Source organism: Tyto alba, unplaced genomic scaffold (assembly GCF_018691265.1).
Source record: "Tyto alba isolate M040663 unplaced genomic scaffold, T.alba_DEE_v4.0 Super-Scaffold_20000042, whole genome shotgun sequence".
Classification (NCBI taxonomy): domain Eukaryota; kingdom Metazoa; phylum Chordata; class Aves; order Strigiformes; family Tytonidae; genus Tyto; species Tyto alba.
Genome location: NW_024881293.1, coordinates 15,333,115 through 15,351,803, shown reverse-complemented (window position 1 = coordinate 15,351,803; position 18,689 = coordinate 15,333,115). Strand labels below are relative to the sequence as shown.

Below are 18,689 nucleotides of genomic sequence, written 5' to 3'. Positions count from 1 at the left end.
TTCAAAATCTGATGGGTGTAAATGGCTTGATGGCTACTGTGCCTCCTCCCCTTGCCCTGGGCAGGGGCTGCAGGGAGTGTAAAGGACTGCTCGCTGGTTTTGGTGCAGATAGCAGAGCTTTTGGCAGGAGCATAGGCAGTGTGCAGAGACACCGTGTGCGTGTGAGGTGACAGGTGAGCACCGCATCATTCTGGCTGGAGTGCCCCGACTCCAGAAATGGTTGGGTGAGCAGAGGACACATTACCATCCTTCTACCTGGGTGCAGCCCGGGGACCTCTGTTTGGAAACCTCCTTTTACCCAAGGGGGCTCAAGTTATTGGAGAGCTGTTGGTATAAAATTGATTGCAAAGCTGGTTTCCACCATCTCCATGCAAAGGTGTAAATTCTTGGCCTGATGGGGAAGCAAAGTTGATGTCCCATTTATTTCCATTTTTCACCTCTGCTACATGGGTTGCAGTCTGCTCATCATTTATGGCTTAGAGCCTGGGCAGAAGCCTCCATCTTTTTCAGGGTTGAATTCCTCTGCTCTAGGGAGTTGAAATGATTTAACAAGTATTTATGCTCTTGTTCAACAGTTGTCTTACTGTACCCAGAGCTGGAGATAGCAAAGTGGAGATCCCTGGCCCCAGCCAGTGGTGCTGAGCGTGCTGGATGCTGGCAGCACCTGTAAGGCTGTCTGCAAAAAGCACTGGGAGCGTGTTGATTGCGACAGACAAAGAACGGTATTGCAGCCCTTCCCTCTTTGCAATGATAACTTTGAAGTGACTTTTGAAGGGTTGCTGGAAGCAATTTTTTGAGTGAGCAGATTAGAGATAAGAGAAGAATTCCACCCTGTGGGACACAAGCAGTTCAATCCATACCAACGTGATGGAGAGGGAAATTGGAGAGAGTTTATCAGCTTGAGGAAAAATCAAATGTAAACATCATCCACAGCATGATTATGGTTCACAGCTTAGCTGGATGTCACATGCCTCTTTCCCGTGAAATGGTGCTAGCGAAGATGATTACAGAGGGAGTCAGCTAGGCAAAAACAGACAGAAAAACACCCTGCGCCTTGAACTTTTAAAGACCCTGCAGTTACTTCACAGTCAATAAGTCACAGCGCAGCTGCAGGGAAGGAGGAAGGCAATGAAAATAGAATTCAGGCTGCTCTGGCAAATTAATTGTCCTTTAAGATATGAATTGGCTAGAAACAAATAGGGAAGCTGGGATTATGGGGCCCGGGAGCTGCAAAGGGCGATATGTGTACGGCCAGGAGGTCTGGGCACTGCCCTGAAGGATGCTGAGCCCGTCTGTATCGGTGTCAGGACAGGCTGGAGAATGAATCCCCAGGAACCCAGGACGAAGAATGATTAATCTAATTTTCATTAACTAGCATTTGGCTTTGACCTGTATATAATAGCCTGTTACACTGCTGCTGGATCCGTTGCTGGCAAATCTGCTGCCGCTGTGTCCCACTTGGGAAGGTCGCTGGGCCTCTCCAGAAGGGCTCCTCAGGGAATGACCTGAGTGGATTTAGTATGAGCAGTGCAAAAACGATTATTGAAGTGATTCACTGACATGACCGTTATGGGCCCTTGCCAGATGCACAATCTTATTAAATATGATTTTCCCATATAAGGTGGCTGCAGCCTGAAAAGCAGCAGCAGGAATTCCAGTGCTCACTTTCTTCATGAACACGTCTTTCAGTCACAACCAATTGAGTCCAGAAATAGGTCTGCCATAGCTGTGCGCTACCCTGACAAAGGCTCGGAGAGCCCTTCTCATTGCGTGCTGCTTATATCTCGGTCACATTTGATTATTCCCATCCATCTTTTTGGGCTGCCAAGCAGGTTCCTGTAGACCAGGATTAATCTATAGATGCCTGGCAGGTGCCTCACGCCCGACATGGATGCGGTACCCACGTGTTCTCTGGGACCTTACCGGCACAAGATCAGTTCCCATCTGTGCATACGAGAACTGCGGGCGTTATGTGGGTATAATTAACTTGCGACTCGCAAGTCAGAAAACATCACGTCTTTTGCACTGCACTGGGGAATGTCGGAAGCAGAGCTGGAGGGGGAAATGTTTGCTAATTCCCAGTGCAAGGAGGGTTTGGCTGTGTTTAGGCAGGAGTGACCTTCAGCAGGCTGGTTCACACGCTCTGCTCCCACCGGCAGCGCAGGGACAGAGCTACTGGTCATGTTGCTCGCCCGAGATGCTCCCTCTCATAGCTTGGCTGCAGGAAAGCAGGAGCCAAAGAAGTCCTGACCTCCCCGGATGGTCTGATCCCAAGGATGTGCCATCCCTGATCTCCCGTGCTGGGGGAGCTGCTGGCAGGAGCAGCAGGTATCAGAGCAGCCTGCTGGTTTTAAGTCATGCTCTCTAGACTCTGGAAAGTTTAAAGTGGAGGCCTTGGCACCTCCTTTTCTTGAAGACATGTGTAGGGAGAAGGTTGACTGAACTCATAAAAAAACAGCAGCAGAACAGTAGAAGGTGGCCTAGATGGGGTTTTTTGTTTCCCATTAAGTCTTTCCAGATCTCTAACCAAAATTTCCGATCGTCCTCTTTAAATTTAATTTTGTTTAATAACGCAGTTGACGGTGTCACTCTCCCTCAGCTATCTCCCAAGCTGTTGCTTTCTAGGCCTGCAAGCTGGGTTGACTTGTGAATGTGCCCAAGAACAGAATTTCTTAGTCACATCAGACAGGACATCTGTGATCCTGTCCATGGGGCTAGGCAGAAACTATTTTTAAAGCATTATGCAGGTGCAAAGCACTAGTTGTTTGGTGTGGGTTCCCAGTAAGTAGCTACTAGCAGGGCAATACCTCCGTGTGGTGTTTTGTCATTTCTGAATCCATCTGTGGCTGGTGCAGAAACTCAAAGGAGCAAATTATTGTAATTTTCTATAAGTCTTTGGCAAAGCAGAATTTCTGGCACAAGCACTCTCTCTGCATTTGCTGCCTACTGATGATGCACTGTGCTATGTTCATCCAACAAGCAAGTGTACCCACTTGTGTTTTCCTCTAACGGGAAGGATGTTATAATGGAAACGTGTGCTGCCTGCACAGGGCTGCCCGTCCGTTCAGCTGCATGAATGCACTCACGGCAGTGACATGACAGGAGCACAGCAGACAGGTAAATGAAGGCACTGCAAGGGACTGGAAACGAAAGGCCGTTTAATGCTGAAATGAAACAGCAAAAGCACAAGAAAGAGGGTCATGTAAAAAACCCAAACTGATAGCGGGTGTGAAGTGAGTTTTGTTTTGATCCTTACTGGCACTGACCTTAGCAGAGCAGCCCGGCGTTGCTCGCCTACCCGCCCGGGGAGCTGCGTGCCAAAAGGAAAAGCATCTGCTGCTTTCCCGGGCTCACCACCTCCTCTCCGCGTAACCCGCAGACCCAGTCCCTGCAAGGGGAGCCTGGCCTCTCCAGGTAGCCCCACAGGAGCCAGTGGTAATAAGGTAATGCCGGGGCTTTTCCTCCTTTAGGTACATCTCAGAAATACTCTGTTCCGAAGTGGCCTGGCGCTTGTTTGCTTGCGTTTTTTAATGTTACCAGTAGCTGAGTTAACCTTGGGACTTTCTGGGAAACGTTTTCTGTGATTAAAAAGCTAAAAGTGATCGGACCAGCTTTTCTGTCACTTCGTCTCTTCTCACCCACATATTTAAACAGAAAATGCTGTCAACCCCTAATTAAGTGTCATCGTCTTCCATCACGTGTTCTTGTGGCTTCCCCAGCTTACGTGTGGGTTTGTACACTGGCTTGCGGTGAATGACCCAGGCTGAGTCAGAGTATGTGCTGTGGCAGTGAGGAAATCTGGTGGCTTCAACGTGTTCTGTTGCTCTGGTGTTCACAAGCTGTCCGATGTCGCTGGTCACTACTAACTATGACTTGTTTCATCACCTCACAGCTCTGGGGAGAGGCTGCAAGTCTTTCACTGTACGACTTAGCACCTTTGCTTCTCTTCCAGCTTTCTTTGAATACAGCGAAACCACCACTCTTCCTGAATTCTGTTTAAAAAATACAAATACATACAGCTAGAAAGTCAGTGTGTAATGTGAAGGGTTCTCTTAAATAGTTACTGTAACAGAGAAACAGGCTGAAATAATTGATATTTGAAGAATAGCAGCATTACTATATAGCATGGAGATCGCATATTCTGTACAGTTGAATCTCTGGCAAATAACTGTTGGAAGAGCTGTCCCTCTGGATAATTGCACTGCTTTGCAGCCATTAGATCTGGAGCTGCAGAAAGCAAACCTCACAATGTCCAATCACTGCCTGTACGGTTCGCATTCAGTGTGAGGAGTGTAAAATGCTTTGCAGACTCATCAAAGGGGCACAGTCCTCATCTCCTCTGTAATTAGCAGAATCTGCATGTTCTCTTTGCTGAAAATTACTATTGGAGAGGGTGGGAAAGACTTCCCAGGAGAAAAGAGAAGTTACAAACTGGCTTTTTGATTCTCTGGTGTCTACACCATTGCAGACCAGCCTGTTGTGCCAGTAGTGTTTGGAAGGGAAGGGCCCATGTTCCGGTGGCACACCTGTAGCTGCTTCTGCTGCACAAGGTGTTCATTGATCTGGCAAAGGAAACCAGGTTATGGCCCAGGGTTTGTCACAAGTCCGACCTGGGCATGTGCTGCTGCTTCTGAAAGGGCCTGGAGGTTAGCTGAGCATGGGAACACCACATGCAGCAAGTTCATGTCTTTGTTCTGTGTGAAACAGCTCAATCTCCCGAACTCAGAGGAATTAGCGGATGATAAGAAGGCAGCTTTGCTTTGTCTGCAGTTATTAAAACGTGGCAGCGTGCTGTTGGGACAGTACCGTTAGTGAGGTGGGCTGGTGGGGAGCTTGGTATCGGTCAAACTCCCAAGCAGCTCAAACACTGCTTTTCATTTTACTGCATAACATTAAATCTCTCCCAGCCGTGCAGGGGAATGATGTTTAATTCAGCTTCTGTCTTGTGCTCCAGCTGCCACTGTTAAGACTTCACTGCTTCTGCGTTCTGGATTTGCAGTGGTCCCGTTGGTGCCTGCGGTAGCTGTTGCTGAGTGACGCTCTCACGTGGAGCTTGGTGGCTCCTGCAGAATCACTTCTCTGCTTTCAGGGTCCTTGTAGCCAGAGTAGTTAATAAGTCTTCATTAAAACTTGGCAATGCTTTCTCTGATGAGGCTCTGTCAAACTACTGACTCTTCAGATTCAAATTCTCTGTGTTCCTGTACCACCGTAGATACCTCCTAACTTCTCCAGAAGATCTGGGAGTGCTCTGACCTCAACCAGCACTGAGCTCCCAGAGGAAAGGCAGCTCATCAGCAGAGGAAGAGGAGTGCTGGGCTGGGAGCCAGTCAGGTCCCTACTCTTTCACTGAATCTAGTAATTCAGAGTAATTCCCCAGCTGTTCCATGTTTTTTCCGTAGGAGGCAAAGAGATCTGCTGCTTTTGAGACTGGGTAACTGAGTTCACACAGTTGTTTGGCAAGGCTGGTGTTAGAAGCCTGTCCTTAATGTAACTCAAACTCTGGACAGATCAGGATGTGTTAGACTATGCTGGTGACCATGTTACGATTCTGCAAGAGTAGAATTAGTCAAGATTATTTTCCCCTTTCATTTGCTGTCTGGCAAGATGTTTAAATTGCTGGTTATACTTTCTTCCCCTTGGAGTTTGCCATTCTCAGTTGCTGCTTTATGTTCTGTCAGCCCAAGTAAATTAAGGCCCATATCTCCAGTGGCTGAGGTGGCCACTGGGACCAGCGAAGCACAACCTGTTGGAGTTGAGGACTGATGTGAAAAATGCACATAATTTCCATTAAAAGAGCATCATTTGCAAAGTCCGTATCTTGTAAGTTCAGGTTTGATGCACAAACTTTCTGCCTCCCTGGTTAAGGCTGGATGCACTCTACCTGCACATGTGCCACCAGAGCAGAGGGTGTCTTGCTCAACCCCATTTGGGTCAGGAAGGATAGGGAGGAGTGGGGTAGGTAGAATAAAAGAGATGCTGCCTTATATTTAAAGATGGAGTGATGTAGGTCATCTTAATATGCTCTCCATCTTCCCTTCCTGTGGGATGGGAGATGGTCCCAGCCACGTGCACTGCGGGGTGACAGTGAGGTGGGACAACCTTCGCTTTGCTGCTTTCTACCTTTGGAACATTTTGTGATCTTTGCAGGCTTTTCTATTAGTTTATTACCTATCAAAAAAAAAAAAATTCTCTCTAACAGTAGAGCAGAATAGTGTTTCTGTGCATGAAATGAATGGCTTCAGAGCGTTCCCAGTTATTTTTTTAGGGTGGAATTCCTGATTTGTGGGTGGAACTGATTCTGTTCAAAGGGCAATTAACAGCATCCTCCTGAGCTCTTGGATATATACTTGGTTTTTTTTCCACTTGAAATCGGGCAGCGGTGCAGTTACAGTACTGCTTCAGTTATTGCGTGAATACCTGTATAAACATGTTTCTAATCCTAGTCCTTTCAGCCCTCCAGTAATTAGAGTTTGGTTCAGAAGGCCTGTGTATGGATTTTCATTTTTCATTCAGGGCTGTATGAGCTCAGGTAATTAAGGCCACTTGGCACCGGTCTGAGCAACTTGAGAGTTGGGAGCAATTTTGGTTGGTGCGTCAATGCAGTTCGCAAAGGTTTTGGAGCACTTGAGAAATATTTTTATGTAATTGGCAAGTTTTGAGAGATTTTATGAAATCTTCCCAAAGCTCAAGATGCATCTCAAGTTCTGCAAGGCTCACAGCAGGCTGCTGTACCTCAAAACATCTGATGTCGTCCGTGTGTACGTCAGCGATGGAAGCACCACCAGCAGTATGTACCACTCACTTGCAGTGTCCACACAGTCAATAAGATCTTGGGGGTTACAACAGCTGAGATGAGGCACAGCTGGTTGTCTGCTCTTGGAGCCTTTTCAGTTTCATTACCATTTTGTCTGAAGTGGGTCAGCTTCTGGCAGCCCGACTTCGGCTGAGTGTCACCTCTGATGCCCATTGATTTTACTCGAGGTCCTGAAGACCTGAGGGACTGAAGAAAAACCTCCAGGCTTGGCATAAGGCCTAGAAATGCAAGGTTCCATTTACAAAGTAATATGAAGGTGATTAGCTGGAGTCTCCCATTGCCACTAGTTGGGTGGCCTGGTTTCTTCCTGCAGGATTCCTAGAAGCGTTGAGAACTGAAGTTCACACTGGCTTTGTGCCGCTGGTGGCATTTACCATGCTCGTTAATGTGTGGAGAGGGAAGACTCTAACACAAGGCAGAAGTGATGGTGCTTTTCTAACTGCTGTAAAAAGACAGGGAAAATTTGCCAGTGACTTAATGCTTGCTTGTCATGTTCGGTGCTTTCTGTGACCCAGGCAGTAGCACAACCAAAATATTGCCAAAGGCCCTGTGTGGGCAGGATACAGTAGCTGACGACAAAGATGCTGCAGTAGTTTTCTTTATATAGCCTCTTTGCGCATCTGATGGACCAAATTTTGTGGATTTTTCAAGGCAAAATTGTCCATTACTACATTTTTCAGAGGGAGGCAGCTGGCTAAAATCATCATCTGGTTGAGTGCTCCTTCCCTGAATGTGTGCCTGATGGCACTTCATGCAGTCAGTCACTCCATTTAGATGCTGATGTGAAACTTGGTTCTCTGATTTCTTGATTTCACAGTTTCTGTCCATGCAGGTGGTTCTGCAGCATGTGCATCCCCACGCCAAGAGGAAGGAGTAATGTGATCAGAAGTCCTACGTGCTGCTGAGAGGGCAGATGTAATACCTGAAACCGCTTGTCTTCTCTAAATGTTGCTTTTAAATGGGTGCCGTCTTTAAAATGACAGTTTTCCTTTCTGTATGTATTTGGTGCTGCTCTCGCCATCTGTCTGTGTGCATGTTGACAGGGGCAGCGTACAAAACGGCGTAGAATTTGCTGGCAGAAATGCAAACAATAGAGATGTAAAATAGACCCTAACTCTAAAGCTGGAACAAAGACGGGGGGAAATTATACTGTCTTGAAGCTGTACTTGTCAGTGTTAAATGACATGCTCCTCAGTTACAGGGCAAACACATGCCTAGGTGGAATCCAGAAATAAGGCAAAGTTTTTAAGTTTGGCCTAACAGGTGGTGATTATTTGTGGGTTTAAATAGCACATGTTATGGGATAATTTTTGTGTTGGTAAGGACTGTTTGTTCAGTGATCAGAACTGAAATCTGGAAGGCTAACAATTGCCTTTGCTTAATTTACTACTTTTTTTTTTTTTCCTGTAATGTTAATTTATGTTACAAGATAATTCAGTTTTTCTAGGGGATGCATTTTGTGCCGCATTTTGTAGCTCTTGATATACATACTATTTTGGGTTTTTTTAATCCCAGGATACTTCCTCTCAAACCAGCATCTCTTCAGGCTTAAATTAATTTTGATGGAAGAGAAAGGGTGACACAGTTGTTCTCCACCTTGGTCTGAGGGTTGGATGTTTGTTTTCGTTTTGGTATGAAGTAGGAATCACTGGTGGATTAACTATCTAGGACGCTCTGTTGAGAAAGAGGCTTCTGGGCTGGTAATGCCAGAAAATGAGAAACTGAAGGAGCGAATATCCTGAAACTGCTAATTGCTTCTGCGGCTTCTTTCACGGATCAGCCTTTTGCATTTCCTCTGTATAATTGCAGTCTTCACTGCAGCTCCCTTGCAGAGAGCCTTGAAGTCCTGATAAACATGGGTCTGTCTTGAAAATAAAGCAAAAAAACTGCATGTTGTCAGACAAGACAGTTATGTTTCAGTTAAAGACAGCAATTACCTTATCTGTTTCACTTTGGTATAATAAATCGGGTTGCCCATCATATCCCTTATGCAGAGGTGGCCAATATAGGCTGATATTAAATTGAAGATGCTCCCAAGATTAAATGCTGGTATTGGACTGCTTGTCAGGACTCAGTCAGCTCTGAAGAAAGTGGTGATTCAGGAGGAACTTCATTTAATAAGTGGAAGCTCTGGTTTTGTATTGGTAGGATGGCGATGCATGAGCTTTCATGAGGTATTGAGATTTAAGGTTTATAAGCAATCTGAGAGATGCTGTGACTTCCCTAACTCCCAGATTTTAAAACACAAATATTGGTTTTATTTTTAATTTTTTTTCTAAACTGAAAATTATGAGCGCAAGAAGGCTGGAGGGTGACCAGCAAGCATGAAGAGCAAACGGTAACCTCGAGGAACAAGGTGGGTTTTTACAGTATCTGAAGAAATTAAATTTAAATGCAAGTTTTCCTATGAGGTCAGGTGAAAAACAACTTAATCTGTAAGGGTAAGGCAGGGTAAAGAACCACTTAATCCAAGGCCTGCAGGAAGGAGGGATAAGATGTGCCTGAATGACAGCTGCTCATCTAAATGGAAAAGGAATATATTACAGGCAGAAGTGGCAAGTGTTGCCTGTTGTTTAATGTTTTCTATTAGAGCTCCTGCTTCTGGTTGTTTTGACGTGCCAGGATGATTGTTTCCAAACATCTTTTGCCTTACGGCTGGCCTTTAAGTTCTGGAAAAACTGCTGCACCCATTTTGGTGAGGAGGAAACCAAGAAGTACTGCCCCATCCAGAACTTCAGGGCTCAGTCAGGTCCATCCTTGAAAGGTGTTGCAGTATCTGCGGGATGGTTCTGCTTCATCAGACCTGCCCTATTTTCTTCCCATGAAAAGCCATCGGCACCTAACTGCTCTAAGCCTTCTAATGTCCATTTTGCTGTGCTTTGTAAAAATAACTCAGCTGTTAAAGTCTCTCTGACCTCACTGGCGAGGCCGGAGCAGCTCTGCTGCTCGGTGGGTATGGATCTATAGGCTTGAGCCATCTGGCCTGGAAGGAGATTACTGGGTTGGGAGCCAGGAAATGTAGAGTTTAAGCCTTAGGACTTCCCATGGATTTTATTCCCCATTGAGAGCTGTTACGTAGCTGTTGGCCAGCATTACCACACACTTGTGTCTCGCTTCCTCCCACCCCGCAATGCGTGTCACCGTCATAGAACAGAGAGCTGGCAGCTACCAGCAGAGTGGAGAGGGAAAACCTGAGCGAGAGGCTGGGTTGTTCTCCTGGAGATGCTTTTCAGAGAGAACACATGATGTTTGCATGCCTGGCCGTGGTTTCTGTTTCTCTCCAAATGCAGGAGCAGATTGTGGTGACCCCCCTGGTCCTTCACAAGTCAGTGGCAGTGTGTGTTTGGCTGATCCAGCCTTTTAGTGTTCAGGGGAACTACTTAATTTCTGGTTTTATTGAAGTCTTAGCAAACAATATTAAAGATCCTGTGAGATTCTGCTGTGTGGTTCAGAAATGCTAGACTGAAGCTCACTTGGTGCTGCTGTCTTGAATTACTTTATTCTTTGCCTGTTCTTCATAAGGCATCCCCAGTTTTCCCTTCTATCAGGAGCAGATGTTAAATAAAGCCCTGAGAAGGGCTCAGGAGTTAAGTTGTTCATGGTTCAGGACTCTGTTTGGGACCTGTGAGACCAGAAGTTGTTCTCAGTTGTACCTCGAGCTTACAGAGTTTTACATCAATGCATGTGTATGAGCTATGTGGGCTCTTCCCAAAATGGTCACTTGTCTTTGCAGCCTGATGTTCTTCAGTTGTAGCTTTCTGTGTTTAATGAATGCCTTTCTCCACATTCTCGCTGAAGCAGGGCTGCTTCAAAACCTACAGACCAAGAGCTGGGGGCTCTGGAAAGCTGGAAGAGCTGACCCAACTGGCTGTGGTTCACTCCATGGTAACTTGTTTTCTTTCACCTAATAACAGTCTGCTATCAAACACATCCTAGAAACCACAAAATGACTTCAGAAGGACCTTGACCACTCCTATATCCCGTGCAAGTGGTGTAAGGGCAGGATACAAAGGGTAAGTGCAACACTTGCCTGGTGCACAGCTTGGCACTGACCGTGGTCTCCGTTCTTCTGAACCCCAAACGGTGGTGCTGCTTGCCAAGGGCTTGTGGCTGAACTGGGTATGAACGTGTGCGGCAGCCTCTGGCGAAACAGTGCCAGAAATCTGAAGTGGCCTCAGCACCCAGGGTGCCTTTGGGAGTTTGGGGGTAATCAGGGCTTCAGTTCTGCCTGCGCAGCACTTCGGGAGCCTCAGTGCTCTTTTGGATTTTGCTCTTTGTTCTTTTTCATCTTTAGTTTGGACACATACCTGTACAGAGTCTGGATCAGAGGTTGTTCCCAAATGAGTAAATAAATGGACATAGCTGCACTTGGTTAAATAGAAGTAATGAATGCCTGGCTCAGCCTCCAAGTGAAAATCCTCCAGGCTGGGCTGGAGAAGCTGCTTTACTGACCCAGCTTTTGAGCAAGCTGCAGGTCTGTGCCAGAAGGAGCCTGTCCTTCTGCTTGTGGTGACCTGCATTGGAGGAGGCTGTCCATGATTGTCAGTGTAATGCAAGTGAAACGTGCTTGTAGTCCAGCACAGGCATCAGGTCATCTCTTCCTGCCATCTACGTCTGTCTCACCTGTTTGTATTGCCAACTAAGAGCTCTAGAAGTGCTCTTAAAAATTTCATTATTTTTTAGGTAACTTATTTTTGGTTGATAACTGAGTCATTAGCTGCCATGCTTCAGCCAGGATCTCAGGGAGAGAAGAGACTACTTGCTAAAACTTTGAGTTATGATTTTTGGCAGCACACTTCATTTTTTGAGCTTGTTCTGCTGTGGCTTGTTTTGTTCCATCTGTTCAGGTGCCTTTGTTAGAACAGAGCAGGAGCACCCGACTGAAACACTCTAGTTGCAGAGAGCAGAAATGGACTTAACAAGGTTGGTGGGAAAAGAGCATTGTGGTGAACAATAATTTAAATATATTCTTAATCTACGGCCCCCCCATGCCTTGTGGCAGTAGCTTCTGCCCTAGAGGTCCTCCTTGGGTCTCACAATGCATGTGGTCTGTCCAGAGCTGCTGCTGCGGGGGGCGTTTGCTCACAGAGCCCTGACGGAGGAGAGATGGAGGCTTGGGACCCTTCCTGGGTACCAGCCCCCTCAATCTGGGGAGAGAGGAATTGTTGCCACGTCCAGGGAGGGATAGGAGCTATCTGGTAGAAAGTATTTGCAGTAGCTGGGATGGATTAAGCAGGGTTTGCTCCAAAAGAGCTGGCTGTGGCTTGCCACAGGGTTTGGCTGGGCTGCATGTAATCTGTTGCCTGTGCAGGACGAGGGTGTGGGTGGCAGGGTGCTGTGACAAGGGTAGAGGGCACTGATGGGAAGCAGCAAAACACCAGCCAGACCTGGCCTTCTGCCACTTGTGAGTTGGGCTAGTTAATTTTGAATGAGGCCAAGAAATCTCTGATAGCTTGGTGCCTAATAAGCTCGGATGAGATGTGCATGCAGCCTGGAGAGCTTGAACATCTAGTTGTTACGGCTGCAAAAGGTTAGGTTTATTTAGAAGTAGATCTCTCGAACAAAGTTGTATCCCCAGTCTACTTTGCCTAGCATGTCTTTTTAACTGCATTTTTTCAGTGGGACCTGCTCAACTTGAAAGCTGCCTGAATTTCATAGAGGGCATGCTCTTTGAGGGGCTGTATCACAAACCCATCCTCTAAAAACAGGTCCACAAATTCAACCTGATGCTTTTGCCTCGACATCTGTTTTTGAAATGGATGGAAGTTACAGATGTCCCCCACCTCCTCTCCCACCCAGACCTTGTTCTCAGCGTTATGATGCAAATCTCTGTGTACTTGTGCACATTGCAGTGTTGTCAGCAGCACCTGTGGTGACCTGGAAGTGTTTTCTGAAGGAGAGTTTACTCAACCTGATGTGAGCAGCCTAGCTAAAGGACTTTATATCCAATGACGCATGTTTTATGCGACCCCATTCTGAAATCCCCTTTCCAGTCTTCAGTGTTTGAGCACCCTTGGAAAATCTCTGTCAAGCGACATTAGCAAGAATGGAATTAAATCTTAGAGGATTTAGCCAAGGAGCTTTGGCTACGGAGTAAATCAGGAAATACTCCACTCATTAAAAATCCGGGTGCATCTTCAGGATGACTTTTGAAGGGTGGTCTGCAGACAAAACAACTGGTTTTCCTTTGGAGATGCTGTTGGTTGGGATGCTGAGCTCCCACAGTTTTAAAGCTGTGCTCACAGTGGTAACTTCTGTATATCCTGGTATTGTGGTAGGTGGTTATTATGAAACTTCAAGTATATTTCTTGACCTGCTGTGACTGTGGTAACTGGACTTCAACACATCTTTTAGAAGGCCAGAAAATGGAAAATTTGGGAAGGTGGCTATCTTTCTTGAGTTGCATTCTTCTATTTTAATATAATTTAGTCTGGGAATAATCCTTGATGGTGAATGAGCAAAGAGAGTAAGCTCTCTGTCAAGTAACATCTATAGGAAGATTCTTTTAAATGGCGGAAGCAAAAAACAATCTGACCCTTCCCTCCTGGATCGGAGGTGCTGACTTCTTTTAGCTGCAGAACCCTCTGTGAGAAATGACTGAGATGAAATAGGGGGGGATAGTTTGTCACTGTCTCGTATAGTTTGCAGTCCAGCACTCTTTGTGTCTGCCATGCTGCTCCTACAAGCAACTTGAATTATTGCTTTGACTTGCTAGTGCTCTCCCAAGACAGGCTGAGATCCTTTGGAGGGATACCCAGAGAAGCAATATGGTAAAGGGAACCAAGCTGATGTTGTGCAAAGGCATCGTCCTGCTCTCTTGTTAAAGCGGTTTTGCCCTCTCAGTAACAATATCCGGTGCTGTTTATCAGCTTAAGAAGTTTTGGGATTGTCTACAGCGAAGTTATCCTTTCTCCAGACACCGATTCCTTGTCCGGTGCCGGGTAGCAGCCTGGCAGAGACAGCGAGTTGCAAATGTCAGATGGTGGAGAGGAGCCTCCAGCAGCACTAATCCCTACCTGGCTGGGAGGTGCTGAGGTCTGATGCTAAGCCTCATGCAGCTGAAGCACCAAGCCATGCCACACTACAAATCTTCTTTATTTGGGGCAGAATAACTGCTCTGGCAAGCGGTGTGTAACCTCAGATTAGTCAGCTCACACTTCTCCCTCTTTTAGTGGCACTTGGAAGATGGCATAATGGAGGATGCAGCTCCTTTCCCTGCACAGAGGTGGGACACTGGACACATTAAAAGTGCTGAATCCTGCTTTTAGGCAGGAGCCTGTGGGCAGGGAGATAGCAATGCTCGGAAAACAAAGGAGGGAAGTGAATTCTGGACCGAGCCTTTGAAAAGCTGTCTTGTGCTTCTCTGACCTGGGGTTTGGAAATGGCTCTCCTGGACCTTGTGGCAGCTGAAAACTCCATCTGAACACACACAACGGGCTGACCGGGGTCGTGCACTACATTCTGGTCCCCGAGATTTTTGCAACTCAGCTAGAAAGGGAACAGGAGGTTCTCTGTCTTCTCCCTGCTGAAGTACAGCTCTCCCAGCAGCCAGGAGATGCTCCAGTGAGCTGTGTCGGTGGGCTGGTACCCGTGAGTAGGGGATGCAGAGCTTATCCCACCCCGAGCAAAGGTAAGTGAGCAACTGCATGTTGCTGTAGCTCTTCTGGATGATTGTGAAGAATGTGACTTCAAAGTCCTTCAGTCTTTTATGGCCTTGCTCTAAATTGGCATCATGGTTTTAATGTGGTGCCACTGTTCCTGGGTGTCGTCACAGGCGCAGAGAGCTGGCTCTGTCCTGCAGAGGTTAAGCTTCCTGATGTGATGTTTGCTGTCTCTAATTAATCCTAATCAAGCTTTGCTGTGAATTCTGGTAGGCAGATTTGGACTTGAAGGTTGTAATAGAGAGAAGCCAGAGGCTAGGAAGAGGCTGGCATCCCTACCGCCGCTGTCGGGGTGTCTGACCTTGGGAGCATCTTGCCTTTCTGCCTCCACTGCCCACATGGGCTGGGGGAAGGACTCGGCCCCTCTGGACATGCCGGGGCGCGTGTGTTGTTCCACTCTGCAGTCCTCCTGTGACCGCCGGCATGGAAGGGAGCAGGAACACTGTGTTCAGATAAGACTGTACCTTTCCCATCTAGCAGATGTTTGCCTGAACATCCCATTGGATTGCATAATTACAGAGCTGAACGTGGAGCTGAACGGCTGCAGCCTTTTCCGCTCCTGGGTGTCAGCTATTGTGTGCTCCTCTTGATGAGATTTTTGTTTTCCTTTTTTGTCGGCTGTGTCACACGGTGCGGGCTAGGCGCTCTGAAATTGTCCTTTTTTTCTGCATGCAGCTGATCCAAGACAAGAAAACAAATCAGTTCTTTTTAAATTTCATTTCCCTGGTCTTGTCCTACTCGTTCCTCACTGTAATTGGGCTTCAGTGCTGTAAGCACTTTTCTGGTGAGTTGTCAAGGAAACGTTTTAGCGTGGTATGTCCTGGCTCAGCAGTATGGCTCCGCGAAGAGGGCTGCGCCCAGGATGCGGTCCCACACCTGCAGCTGAGGGAGGAATGTGTGTTAACTCCCCGCCTGCATCTTCAGCTTCTGCCCTGTCTTCTGAACTGGAATAAACAGATTTATTTCTGAGGCAGAAAGTTTCTGCATAAAAATGAAGGGGAAAAAAAAAAAAAAAAAAAAAAAAAAAGCTGGTAGGTGCCTTTACTGCAGAATCATCCCTTTGTGGCGGTCCCTTGCAGTGGTGATGTTCCACAAGCTGGATGATTTGCTTTGAGCGGCCTGGAGAGTGCTTCTCTGGTTTGTGGTTCAAAACCCTCCAGCAGAAACCTGGAAGAGGTGGCTGGGGTGGGACCAGGTGCGGGGCTCACTGCTGGCTCAGGGGCTTCCTGCTGCCCACCCGCGTCAGGTTAACGGGGGGGCTTGGGGGCAGAAGCCGCCCAGGGTGGAAAGGAGGGAGCAGCTCTGTCCCAGCTCTGTCTCTGCTGTCAGGTAGGTATCACAGCAGTGCCCCGAGGCCCCCTCCTACCTAGACGGTACATTAAGCTCTTTCCCTTAATTTGTACGAGTCATGCTGTTCCTTTCCTTAACGAGTTTATGCTCAAATAAACAAGACAAAGGGCATGGGAAGAGAGTGCAGCCCACAGAGTAGGTGCAGCAGATCGTGGTTTGCAAATGTAATCTTCCCTCCACAAAGTGGAGGTGGTTCCTGCGTGCTTGAAACAGCAGAAGGAGGCATGGAGCTGGTGTGGGTGGTGAGCGGGAGCGGAGGACAGGGAGGAGAGCAGCGTAGTCAAGGTGAGATTACATGGGATTACTTATCTTTTGGCTGCTCCTGGTAGTCCACTTTGAATATTGCCTGGTGCTGTCAGTATTTCTACCTGCCTGCAAATAGCTGCTGGACTTTGGATGTTGACTAAACTGTCCTGAGGAATGTGGAGCTGTATGTGCTGCAGGTGCAGTGGCGCAGGGTCTCTCCTGCCTCTTGCTGTGCTTTCCCGCAGGGATGGAGCAAGTCTTGCCCGAGCGCTGAGCTGGACGGAGCTGAACAGTGGAGGGAGAGAGTTCAGGCTGGGTTCAACCAGCACCAGTTTTGTGTAGATGATCCCAAAAATTCATTCAGTCAGCAAGTGCTCCAGGGAAAAAATGGATACAATTTGGTATCAAGGCTATATGTAGATTTTATGTAACAAGCAGAATTTATCTCACATTGCTTTATTTCTGTATTATTTCCACAAGTTCTCCAGTGGCAGAAGCAGTTACCCAGGCTCAGAGCAGTCAGCTACAACTCTTTCTGCCAAGAGATGCTGCATTTAAGGGGGGAAAAAGCCCCAAACTTTTTATTTACTATTGTGGCTTACTTGATGTTTGTCATCCTAATCCAATTGTGTTCTATGAGAAGAAAATACGTTGAATGATCAGAAGTAGGTCATCCTGGATGCCTGGGAAGGGCAGGCTGTAAATAGCTGCCATCTCGAGGAGGTTGCTGAGAGTCCAGCTTCTGTTCCCTGTTGTATCTCCTCCCCTCTAAGGACTGTCCTGGGCTACCTGCTCCCGCGTGCTGCTTGCTGGGCGCTGAAGTTGCACGTTTTGAGTGCCAGAAGAAATTCAGAGGTGCTTTCTGCCTTTCCCTTTTGATATGGCCTGGTGCTTCTGCCGGCTCGTCGGGAAGCCCTGGCTGGCTGCCTGTGCTAGCTCAGATGCTGCTTCTCAGCTGAGATGTGTTTTCTGGAATCTTCACTGAACTGCTTTCTCCCACCCCCCCTTAATTTTAATTTCTTTTTATCAGCAGTCCCTTACAGGAAGTAACAGCTGTCTCTCTTGATGGATGCATTTCATGTCCAGACTTTCTCTCTGTATTTTGACTGCAACACGTCTGCTACATGTGTATAGCCTTTAACTTCAACAGCTTGTGTCCTAGCACTCTGTTTCTTAATGCTTTTGTACATAATACATTGACCAGACAGGGCTGCATTTAGAGTGGTCTGACTGATCAATAAATCATAGCATCCTGGTTGCAGTCCTCACCTTCTCATCTAAATGGGTTGCTCAGGTGTGTCATGTTGTCTTGTTTTCGATTGAATAAGTGTAAAATTAGATCCAGATCTTGGGGGTGTGTGTGACTTGTCAGAATTTCACAGCTTTCTAGCAGATTACACTGGGTTAGTATTAAATGTCAGTTTTGCAAAGGCTGCTGTCAGCTCAGTAGTTTAAAAACAAAGAACAAATTAAAAAAATCCAGCAACAACAAACGTAAACTGCTGGTCCAGCACTTTTGGAGAACTGTACTTTGAAAGCTAGGCATGTTTGATTGCAATTGCTACTGCCCCTATTAAGAGTGAGGGGCAGATTGCAAGCCTCTAGGGTGTTGCATTTTTGGAGGGGTCACACTGGTACAGCCTCCAGTTGAAGAGCTTAGGTGGTGTTATATTCTAATGTATTTTTAGTTGCAGTCACATTGTATATCTCCTCATAAACACTTTATTATAGTGAACCTTTTATTAAAGATGCAGCACCATCTCTGACCCAAGAAAGGAGTCCAGATTTGCTTTGACTTCTCTAGAGTGTCATAAAGCATCAAATACTTATAAATATATATGTGTCCATGTATACATCTGTCTTATAAAGAAGACTTCTTTTTTAGAACTTAAAAGAGGCTTCTGCTGGATGCTTGTAAACTTTAAGAAATTCCTTTTCAGTGGATAGAAGCCTCTCATGGCTCTTTCTGGATTTATATTGAAGCGGTTTTGCTAGTCAACTTAGCTGGTTTTGAGAGATCAGAATGACTTCTTTTTTTTCTTTGATTAGTTTTTAAAATTTACTCTCTGCATGTAAAAGAAACTTGAAGCCTACATTTTTAACTTAAACTCATTCAGTGTTGTGGACAGCAATGGCAATATTTCCTGGTTTTCATGAAATTTGCTTTTAAGCCCAAAGATCTGGTAATTTTTTTTAACTCCTTAACTTCTGACATCCCTTACATTTTTCTGCTGACAGCATCTAGGGAGGCTGTGGCCTGGAGGAGCAAAGGGAGCTGCTCCAACCCCAACCCTGCACCATTTTGTGAGTTCAGATGCACCAATAAGGCCGGATGATGAACCTAGTGACAAGGGTTTGCTCTGTGAGCAGGAGCCCTCCTGGCAGCCTATGTTACGCTTTGCTCACTGGGAGCGAGCGATCAAGCGTATGTGTATGGAGGGTGAGGGGCCTGAAAAGGACCGAACACTTATTTGTTGCAATATATTGTATAAGAGGAGGAGTGGGTTATCTCATCTCGTGTAGGTTTGTGCTTCTCTGGCATGGTAGAGCTAAAACTCGAGAATCCTTTTACGTGTTGGACAGTAAACGTGCAGAGGATTTCCAGGAGTAAATTAATC

At 46.6% G+C, this 18,689-nt stretch overlaps 1 protein-coding gene across 4 annotated transcripts in view; it reads left to right on the top strand.

The window, feature by feature from the left end:
• The window catches only part of PIP5K1C (phosphatidylinositol-4-phosphate 5-kinase type 1 gamma), a 49,973-nt gene that overhangs the window by 2,897 nt on the left and 28,387 nt on the right, over positions 1-18,689 (top strand). Inside the window, exon 1 of one of the 4 annotated variants that reach the window (XM_032991300.2) lies at positions 15,753-16,110. The exons of the other annotated variants lie outside the window; for them this stretch is intronic. Within the exon in view, the coding sequence (XP_032847191.1) occupies positions 15,936-16,110 (175 nt within the window). The 5' untranslated portion in view covers positions 15,753-15,935. Of the gene's footprint in view, positions 1-15,752; positions 16,111-18,689 lie in introns of those variants that run through there. 4 annotated transcript variants of the gene reach the window in all.